Source organism: Trichechus manatus, unplaced genomic scaffold (assembly GCF_000243295.1).
Source record: "Trichechus manatus latirostris isolate Lorelei unplaced genomic scaffold, TriManLat1.0 scaffold00205, whole genome shotgun sequence".
Taxonomy (NCBI): Eukaryota; Metazoa; Chordata; class Mammalia; order Sirenia; family Trichechidae; genus Trichechus; species Trichechus manatus.
This window is the reverse complement of record NW_004444141.1, coordinates 3429244-3440394: the sequence shown is the minus strand read 5'-3', so window position 1 is coordinate 3440394 and position 11151 is coordinate 3429244. Positions and strand designations below refer to the sequence as shown.

At 40.3% G+C, this 11151-nt stretch overlaps 1 protein-coding gene across 1 annotated transcript in view; it reads left to right on the top strand.

Annotated features, from left to right (window-relative positions):
- The window catches only part of FREM2 (FRAS1 related extracellular matrix 2), a 290304-nt gene that overhangs the window by 266473 nt on the left and 12680 nt on the right, over nucleotides 1-11151 (top strand). Inside the window, exons 17-20 of the mRNA XM_004388078.1 lie at nucleotides 6570-6762; nucleotides 8074-8178; nucleotides 10412-10539; nucleotides 10633-10767. Of these exons, the coding sequence (XP_004388135.1) occupies nucleotides 6570-6762; nucleotides 8074-8178; nucleotides 10412-10539; nucleotides 10633-10767 (561 nt within the window). The remainder of the gene's footprint in view (nucleotides 1-6569; nucleotides 6763-8073; nucleotides 8179-10411; nucleotides 10540-10632; nucleotides 10768-11151) is intronic.

Here is an 11151-nt window from a genome sequence, read left to right as displayed (position 1 = left end):
TCCTCACTCTCCATTCTCTGTCAGTTTTCTCACTCCATTTGGTGCTTGGCTGAGTTCTTTATCTCTTCATTTGATGTTTTAGGGTTTCAGGATTGTTGTTTTCTCTGTTCGGCTTAGTTTTTCGGATCTTTGCTGTGGAGGGACGGCGTGGTGCTTCTGCCTAGAGTGCCATTTTTCAAGACTTCCTATATACCCATTTTTAATAGCAGTGATATACTGGCTTTTTTAACTTACTACGTTGTGAGCATTTTCCTATAACAAGGAAAATTCTTCAGGTAAATGACTTTGAATGGCTGTATGATACTTCATTTTGTAGGTGTGCCTTATAATTTATTTAACCATTCTTCTATTGGTGGCCATTTAGATTATTTCTATGCTGTTATTGTAAATACTCTGTAGGGTTGTCCTCAACTCTAAAGAATTTGTAGACCAGTATTGACTGTCCCAGGGTCCCCATTCTGCCTCTCCAATACTGCAGACCTTCAGAAAGGCTTGTAAGTGGACAGAAGGCAGGGTCTCTTTCTCCCAAGCATTCTGTATATGTAGATTTCTGTTACTCCGAGAACTAGGCTAAGGATTTTAACTTTTATAACAATGCCTTCAACTGAGTAGCTAAGTACACACTTTGTTGAGACATCAAGCTGCTGAGATCTGTGAGCCTTCTTTCCACGCTCATAAACACTACCTTCTTGATAATGTAGACATATTTCTGGCAATAAGAGAAGCAGCAGAAGGAAATTTCTACCAGTGGGAAATACACCAGTGCTTGCCTTCAAATAAAATTCTAACAGCTTATCTGAAAAACCCTGGCTCAGTTTTCGATCTTTGAAATAAACATAAAAGCACATATCCCACATAAAGGTGGAGCAGATGCCTGACTATCTTAGGCTGGCTTCTCTAGAGGAGCAAACCAGTGAAGCACCTATGTATAAATAGAGAGAGAGAAAAATGTATTTCAAGGAAATGGCTCACACACTTGTGAGGCTGGCAAGTTCCAAATCCATGGGTCAGGTGTCAGGCTGGAGGCTTCTCCTGACTCATGTGGTTGCAAGGGCTGGCAAGCTCAACATCAGCAGGTCAGGTGACAGGCTGCTGTCTCTTGGGGATGTGGGAGCTGGTGAATCCCGAAGTCTGCAGGTCAGGTGACAGGCTGCTGGCTCTTGGGGATGTTGGGGCTGGTGAATCCCAAAATCTGCAGGTCAGGTGACAGGCTGCCTGGCTCACAACCCAAGAACCGGAGGTCAGGGGAATGACGAGTCAGTTGCAGGATCAAGAGAGAGAGCTTTGCCAGAACTTTCATACATACTGGATGCAGGCCATGCCCGCATAGAAACTCCCCTTACATCAGATCACAAAACAAAATAATTCCATAATACTGAGAATCATGCCCTAGCCAAGTTGACACATAACATTAACCATCACAACTGTAAGATATTTTGAAAAGATTGTTGTTTTCAATAGGTATGGTCTAATTGAAATACCTCAGGTATGAGAGTTTACTGTGCTGTCCAGTATGGTAACCACTAGTTGTGTGTGGCTATTGAGTACTGGAAATGGGACTGTTCAGAATTCACATGTGCTGTGCATGTAAAATACATACCAGACTTTAGAGACTTAGTCAAAAAAAGTAGAATGTTTCATTAATAATTCTTTTATATTGATTACGTATTAAAATATGTTTGATATTGGATTGAGTTAAATATATTATTAAAATTAATTTCACCTGTTTCTACTTTTTACACTATGGCTACTAGAAAGTTTAAAATTACATATATAGTTCACATTATATTTGTATTGAAAAGAGCTGGTCTAGATACTTAGGTGTTAGCCCTGATTATACTGAATAATCTTGGGCAGGCTTCTCCATGGCTTAAGTCCCCCATCTGTAAAATATGCCCTTGCTCAAGTGGAGGTTGCAAAGAAACATGGTAAATCTAGATTAGCTTTTATTAGCGTGTATATATATTCTTGTTAGTTGTCATTGAGTCGATTCTAACTCATGGCAGCCACATGAGTTACAGAGCAGAACTGCTCTATAGAGTTTTCTTGGCTGTAATCTTTACAAAAGTAGATAGTCAGGCCTTTCTTCTGTGGCCACCACTGGCTGAGTTCAAACCACCAACCTTTAGGTTAGCAGTCAAGCGCAAACTGTGTGTCCACCACCTCTGTAAATTGGATAGCTGCAGCTATAAGTCTAAAATAAGTGAAGAATTAAACCTACAGGCACTGTTCCTCAGCACTAGCTCCCACTATAGACTACAATGTCAGTATAGTTTTTCTTTTGTGGGTACCCAGCTTTTTTCCTGTCCTTCACCTTTCCTACCCAACTCACAGTAGCTTTTCTTATACCCCTTAGGCAGGCAACACCCTCCCCAAATGTATATCTACTGACAGTTATTAAAAACCAAACCCGTTGCTGTCGAGTCAATGCAAACTCATAGCAACCCTAGACACTGATCATTGGTAGAATACGTTTATGTCAGTGTGTAAAGGCATTTGCATTTTATGCTGTCCCTTTAAATATGGAATTTAAAATGCTGTTTGCCTTTTTTGATGAAACTTCAAACATCACTAAAAATATATGAAGTCATTCATTGTGCCTCTTTTTCTTAAAGAGCAGTGTACCAGATTAGATATTTTTTTCCTTTGAGTATAAACAAAAACAAAACTTTAGGAAGTTTGTGATGCAGGCTAAAAGAAAATTAAGTGCTTTTTTTTTTTTTTTTAATTGTACTTCAGGTGAAGGCTTACAGAACAAATAGTTTCTCATGAAACGGTAGTACACATATTGTCTTATGACATTGGTTAACAACCCCACAACAAGTCAACCCTCTAACTTCTCAACCTTTTTTTTTGGTGAAAATACACATAGCCAAAGATACACCATTTCAAAAATTTCTGCATGCACAGTTCAGTGACATTGACTACGCTCTTCCAGTTGTGCTGTTATTCTCACTTAAGACGAAGGCTTACAGAACAAAATAGTTTCTCATTTAACAGTTACTACACGTGTTGCCCTATGACAATGGTTAACAATCTCACAACACATCAACACTATCCTTACTCACTCAACCTTGGGTTCCCTATCACCAGCTTCCTTCTCCCCCTCTGCTTTCTGGCCCTTGTGACTGGACTCCTGTACCTCGTTAGTCTCATTTGGTTTTACGGGGCTGTCCACTCCCAGGCTGAACAGTGAACCTCAGAGATAACTTCACCACTGAGCTAAAAGGGTGTCTGGGGGCCATACTCCGGGGTTTCTCCAGTCTCCTTTAGGCCAGTAAATCTGGTATTTTTTTTGTGAGTTAGAATTATGTTCTACATCCTTCTCCAGCTCTGTCCAGAACCCTCTGTTGTGATCCTGGTCAGAGCAGTCAGTGGTGGTAGCCGGGCACCATCTAGCTGTACTGGACTCAGTCTGGTGGAGGCCTTGGTAGCTGTGGACCATTAGTCTTTTGGACTAATGTTTTCCTTGTATCCTGTTCTCTTCATTCTCCCTTGCTCCCGAAGGGATGAGACCAGTGGAGTATCTTAGATGGCCGCTCACAGGCTTTTAAGACCCCAGACACTACTCACCAAGGTAGAATGTAGAGCATTGTCTTTATAAGCTGTGTCATGCCAATTGAGCTAGATGTTCCCCGAGACCATGGTCCCCACAGCCCTCTGCCCAGCAATTCAGTCCCTCAGGGAGTTTGGATGTGTCTATGGGGCTTCCATGACCTTTCCTTGAACAGGTTGTGCTAGTTTCCCCTGTATTGTGTACTGTCTCACCCTTCACCCAAGATACCACTTATCTATTGCCTATTTAGTTTTTCCCCCCCCCCCACCCCTCCCATTAAGTGCTCTTTTAAGGGGAAATATGAAATTTAGACAATTACATTGTAACATTCAATTTTTAAGAAATGACTAGGTAACCTGAGCGAACAAGGTGGTTCCGTTTAAGCCCTGGTTCTTCCAGACAGATTCTTAGAACACAAAGAGAAGACCTGCCCATGGTGGGCAAGAAAGTGCAACAAGATGCTGGTTGAGCCCAGAAATGATCAAACTCTAGGTCACCACATGAATCGAATGAATGCAAATAAGAAGCAGTCGGGGAGCCCTGCTCCAAGTAAGTTATTCATGAGAAGGGAATGAAAATAGCACATTCCATAGCGTTTGATGGGTAGAGTATAATGTTGGCAAAAATTGTTCTTGGCACCTAGAAAGTTTAATTGGAAACACATGTATAAAGTCTAATTAAAAAAATAATGGTTTATTAAAATCTGAGGAAGGAACATTAATCCTAATTATCAGTGTCATATGGATTCACTTAATCAATCTCCACTATACTGCCAGAATGTTAAAACTACATGTCAAGATCAATGGCTCAATGATAGTAATAATATACACCCTTAGAAAATACTATCTCAAAGGACTTTTATTACAAAGCACGTCTCCTACTGGCCAAGATTTAGCAGGTAAGGGGGTGTGCTCACTGCTAAGCAGAGCCTCTGGATATTGCAAATGGTTAATGCACTCGGCTGCTATCTGAAAGGTTGGAGGTTTGAGTCTAGCCAGAGACACCTTGGAAGAAAGGCCTGACAGTCCACTTTCAAAACCCAAGCCATCGGAAACCCGAAGGAGCACAGTTCTACTCTGATAGACATGGGGTCACCATGAGTCCGAATGGACTCGACGGCAACTGGTAAAGCTGTGAATCCAATAACTGAGAATCCAATAACTTGCTCAGTTGATGGTTCTCTTGTGTTTATTTTTGTTGATCATTTAGGTCATTATTTTTGTGACTTGAAGAGATGACTTCTAACTCCATGATAAAATGGTCGGTTGTAGTTTTCATGGTTTAAATGCTCCATTAACTAGTGTATATGATTCTTTGTTGCCAGCTAAGTGTGAAAGGAGAGCTAGATTGATATCAAAAAGCCTGACTCTGACTTCTAAGGTGTGTGATCTCACCGAAGTCGGTGTCCTCTTGCATATGAAGAGGATAAGTGTATTTACTCTACTATTCTACAGAGCTGTTGAGAGCTGAATATGATGAACTTTGTTAAATGATCTTAGGACTGACCTCAGCATTGTTTGGAAAGGAGGAAGTAAGGTAATATGGAGAAGCACGGGTCAGACTGGATTCTGATCTTGGCAGAGCCACTCAGCAGTTAAGAGTTCCTTGGGAATTCGCTTTATTTCTTTAAGATTTAACTTTCCTATCTAGCTTTCTTTATATCCGTCATCCATCTATCCATCTACCCATCCATCCATCCAACCACCCACACATAAATATAATTATGGAGACAGCTAACCGACAGATCAGCGGTTCAAACCCACCAGCCGCTCTGCAGAAAAAGATGTTGCGGTCTGCTTCTGTAAAGATTATAGCCTTGGAAACTCTATGGGGCAGTTCTACTCTGTCCTGCAGGGTTGCTATGAGTCAGAATCAACTCAACAGCAATGGGTTTTTGGTATGGAGGAAAGTGAGAATATTAAATAGCTTTTATTGTGAAACTAGGTCATTGTCTAAAATGTAGTAAGTGTTCAATAAATAATTATTAGTCTATCTTTCACTACTTCCTAAACCACCAAATAAATGCCTAGAGGAAAGTATAACATCAAAGCAAGACACATCAACTAATTATTCCTGAGACATCTTAAATATTACATGCCATTACTGACATATTTGCTTCCTGATCTTTCCTGCTTTGTTTCGTTTTTCTCTATATAATAATAATTAAGAGTAGTCCGTATTATTCGTAAAAATAAAAAACTGAAAACAACCCAGATGTCCATTACCTGATGAATGGATGAATAAAAATGTGGTGTATCCATACAATGGGATACTGTTCAACAATAAAAAGTAATGAAGTACTAATACACACCACAGCACAGAGGAACCTTGAGAATACCAAGCTAACGAAAGAAGCCAGTCACAAAAATCACGTTTGTGATTCCTTACATGAAACACAGAGACGAGGAAAATCTTCATAGACAGAAAGTAGACTAGTGATTGCCCGGAACTGAGGGGAGGAGGGAATGGAAGCGACTGCTAATAGGTTAAAAACAAACAAGCCCATTGGTGGCGCAGTGGTTAAGCGCTAGGCTGCTAACCGGAAGGTTGGTGGTTCGTACCCACCAGCTAATGGGTATGGGGTTTCTTTTTGGAGTGATGGAAATGTTCTAAAATTGATTGTGTGATGGTTATACAACTCTCTGAATTACTAAAAACCATTGAATTGTTTTAAATGAGTGAATTGTATGGTATGTGAGTTGTATCTTAATAAAGTTGTTAAAAAATTTTTAAAAAGCTGTGTAAATATAATATGCTCAAAATAATGCAGTTTATCTTAAGGGTTTCTGCTACATATCCTTTGTTGCTAATGAAGACAGTATATTAACAAAACTATTTGATTGATATAAAATTAAACAAAGGGTAATAGTGTTGTAAAACGCTGTAATTGCCTTTCCTCAGTGATTAGCCAAAGTCTCCAGTTAGGTGAAGTAAGAAAATAGCTTGTATAAAAGTAGGCTTTTTTAGATAACAACACTGAATCACGTTGATAAAATTAATTTTATTGTCCTAGGTACTGAACCTAGTGCAGTCCTACGTGACCCTCCGAGTTCCACTCTACGTTTCCTACGTGTTCCATTCGCCTGTGGGGGTCGGAGGGTGGCAGCATTTTGACCTGAAGTCAGAGCTTCGTCTAACTTTTGTGTATGACACTGCCATCTTGTGGAATGATGGAATTGGCAGCCCACCAGAAGCCGAACTCCAAGGTGGGTTACTAAGACTTGGAAAACTGTAACTGTCTTACTATTTTATGTACTTCAGAGGATTTTGTACTGCAGCTGAAAATGATAGAAGCAACTTCCAACATATAGTATTTTTCTATTCAATGTTTTAAGATGATTTCATCTTTGTTCTAGAAAAACTACTTTAACTAAATCATTTCAGCGCTTCAGATTTTGCATAATGTGTGACTGTTGTGATTTTCTATGTGGATATTTAACTTTTCTAGCCCATCTTAGGTGACTAGTCATCTGTGTGTTACACAACACAGTCTGTATATTTCCCTGGGTTCTAGAAAATGCGTAGAGTTAGTTCCAGTTGAAAATGAGGAAAGAACCCAAGAGAAAAAGCTATTCGTTTTAGTTTCTGGAAGTGGGAGGTAAATTTAAAGTGCAGTATAAATTCTATCCTTCATTCTAGTTCTCATTCTACAGCTAACTAGTTACGTAATCACAAACATATTCCCTTACCTTTCTGGGACTCAGCTTCCTCTGAGTGATAAACTAGACTTCTGGTATCTCTTTCCCTTCTAAGTCAGTTATTCTATGATACTTTAGCTGACTGACTTGGAACAATGGTGGTGAGTGCCACTTGCTGTTGGACCCACAACCATTCAGTTGCCATTTCAGAATCATAATTCAAAGTCCACAAGCATAACACTAATTAATCCACTAGTGCTGTGTCTTTTGGTCACCCCAGATAATCATTCTGGATTATTTTGAATGTTTTTATTCCATATCTTGCCTTAGAAAATGTACATTCGAGTGAATCTTTTTTTTCTTTTGTGGTTCTCAGCTTCTAGCATAAGAATTTCCTATTCTTATATCTGGAGAGAAGTCAAATTTTGTCAAACTGCAGAGTTTCTTGGGAAAGCTTCAGAGTTTTCTTTATGCCTATGAGTTTGGAATCATTCTGTAGAACACAAACCCCTTTTCTGCCTACATGTCCAAGTCTCCACAATTTTGACAAGTTGGTCATATCTTTCCATTTACAACTTTATTTTTGTAGATTAAAACTTAAGAAAGCTTGTTCTATTCTAATCAACCTCTTTATTTCATATGGACCTCACTTATGTTACCTAATTCTATTTTTCCTCACTTCTAGATACCTTTTCCCTTAGAAGAGAAAACAAAAATACTTTTGCCTCTAATTCTTATCACTTAGCATTCTTTGAATAATATCCTTTGCCTAGAATGCTTAAAGATGAGAAGAATCTGAACTAGTATTTGGGACAGATCTGTGCATTAGGAGTCTCTGGTCATCTAACTTCCACCCTTGTGTACCATCTCCCATCATAGGTTCTCTCTATCCAACCAGCATGCGCCTCAGTGAGGAGGGGCGCTTGGTTGTGAACTTCAAGACAGAGGCTCAATTCCATGGCTTGTTTGTGCTGTCACATCCCGGTAAGACTCTTGACCCATTAACAGCCACTCCACTCAGCTAGGATGGGCTAGTACCAGTTGCTATCAAATAGACTCCAACTTGTGCTGACCCTATATGTGTCAGAGTAAAACTGTGCCCCATAGGGTTTTCAATGGCTGATATTTTAGAAGTAGATCACCAGGCCTTTCTTCTGAGGTGCCTCTGGGTAGACTTGAACCTCCAACCTTTCAGATTGCAGCCAAGGGCATTAACTGTTTGCATGACCCAGGGACTCCACCCAGGGATGTAGCTTCTATTCACATGTTTCCCCATTAGCTCTGAAGCCCTTAATTTCAAATATGCATATATGTGATTATTTACTTGAGGGCTTGATAATTGTTCAATCGCATTTCTTAATCCACAAAATTCTTATGATTTATTTTTATACACTTTAAGAGAAAATGAAAAATAATTAGAGTAAACTTAAAAGGAGACACTATTGAGTTAATCTGAAGTGAAGTTTTCCTTAGATAAAGAGCACAGCAATTAACAGTCCCTTTGCCTACTTTGCTCCCATTGTACAGAAGTTGCATTTCAGATGATGCCTTCAGCAAGCACTCATCTGTCCAAAGCTTTTTTCTAAGTACTGTAAGAAACACGTATATTTAGAGCCAGTAGTGGCACTTCACTTTCACACTTAAGTTTCAGATTTGTTCATTGTCTTTAGTAAGCACTGGCTACGCAGTTTACTCTCTATGATGGATTGTGCTGTGAATATTAATAACAGACACACACACACACACACACAAAAAAAAAAAAAAAAAAACAGTTGCCATGGAGTCACTTCTGACTGCTGGCAAGCCCACGTGCTCCATAAGGTCTTAATGGCTGAGGTTTTGGAAGTAGATAGCCCTGTCTTGCTTCTGAGGAGTCTCTGGATAGACTTGAACCAACAACCTTTCACTTAGCAGCCAAGTACCTAAACCTGTTTGCACCACCAGGGTTTCTTGTTAATAAGGCAGCAGTCAATAAAGCCCTATGTCTACCTTTTTTTTTTTTTTAAAGAACATTTTATTAGAAGTACTCTTTTTTTTTATTTGACCTTCCACATTACTAAACTGGTTTGCATGTTTTTCCAGGGTGCCAACTTATGTCAGATAACCAACAGAAAAAAAACAAACCCATTGCCGTTGAGTCGATTCCGACTCATTGTGACCCTACAGAACAGAGTAGAACTGCCCCATAGGGTTTCCAAGGAGCAGCTGGTAGATTTGAACTGCTGACCTTTTGATTAGCAGCTGAGCTCTTAACCACTGCACCGCCAGGGCTCTGCTGTGTCAGATAGGAAGGGGAAAATAGCTCACTCGCTGGCTTCTCTGTCCTTCCTTTTTCTGGGCGTGAGCTCTAACAAAGGAGAGAACAGGCTGGATACTCAGGAAGTTAAAGAGAGCTCATTGTATTTCTAAGAGACCGAACTACAAGAAATACAGAGCCAGAGTGAATTGTTTTGCCTTATTGGGATTGCCAGTCCTGGAAAATGAGGGTTTCCTGGCCTTTCCAGTCCCCTTCCACATGTCCATCTTTCTACTAAACCAAGTCTTTGTTCAGCACGATTGCAGGCGATCTAATTGAAATTAGATTCCATTCGTAAATTGGGCTTGCCCAGCTGTGTTGATGCTGATAGACTATTCTAAGTTCAGCTCATAGCCTGGGTGCACGATAAATGCATTCACATCAACCTTTATTGCACAGCTCTGCTCCCTGGGAAGCAGCCCTGAACAATGTGAGCGTTTCTGTAAAATGATCTTTTGTCAGAATTGTCAGGTGGAAAGAGCACTGGGTTAGGGACTGGCAGGCACACATCCTCCCAGTGGGAGAGTCACAGGGTCACTCCTAGCAAAATAAGGGTAATTGTTCCAGCCTGCCTTCTGTACGCACTTACTGTAAGAATAAAAGCAAATAATGTGTGATAAGGTGTTTTGAAAAATTTAAACACTCCTTTAACTACTATATCATTATTTTATTATTATTATTATTATATTACTGGGTATCTCAAACAGTTAAGCACTCAACTACTAGCTGAAAGTTTGGCAGTTCGAACCCAACCAGAGGTGCCTCAGAAGACAGGCCTGGCAATCTGTTTATGAAAGATCACAGCCTTGAAAACCCCATGGAGCTCAGTTCTAATCTGATACACATGGGGTCACCACGAGTCAGAATCAACTCAAGGGCAACTAGCAACAGCAACATTATTATTATTATTCACTTTTTCAGCATCCTTCACAAGTTCCATGATCATGTCAGCTGATCATTCAGGCCTCACATTCTCCCTCCGCCTCGTAAGGAGTGAGCCAACCTATAACCAGCCCGTGCAGCAGTGGAGCTTCACATCTGACTTTGCAGTAAGTGGCAAGGCCCTCACGTGATTTTCCTTTACTCTGCTCACACCTCAGATTTTTAAGTGGAAATACAAATGTCCTCTTTTTGTCTCAAAGGTTCGGGACTACTCAGGGACCTACACTGTGAAGCTACTGCCGTGCACCACCCCACCGCACCAGGAGTACCGCCTGCCCATCACCTGCAACCCCAGAGAGCCTATCACCTTTGACCTTGACATCCGATTCCAGCAGGTGTGTCTCACTGAATTGTCCAATGACTTTCAGTCATGGTTTGCTTTTATCAGAAAAAAAAAAAAAAGTTTTCTCACACAGACGAATTTCATTCTTGCATGCTGAGAAAAAAAGAAAGTTAGACAGGAAGGAAGCCAGGGAGGAAAAAACTGCCCTTAACTGTTATTAGTGCAGGACATAAAAATCCTTAGTTTTAAGAGTATGCAAGGTAATGACAGCTGCGACATGAGTAGGCATGTTCATTGCAGCACTAGTCATGATAGCAGAACGGTGGAAACAACCTAAGTGCCCATTGTTGGATGAATAGGTAACAAACTATGGTACATACACACAGAAGGATGGAAACAACCTAAGTGCCCATCGATGGATGAATGGATGACAAAC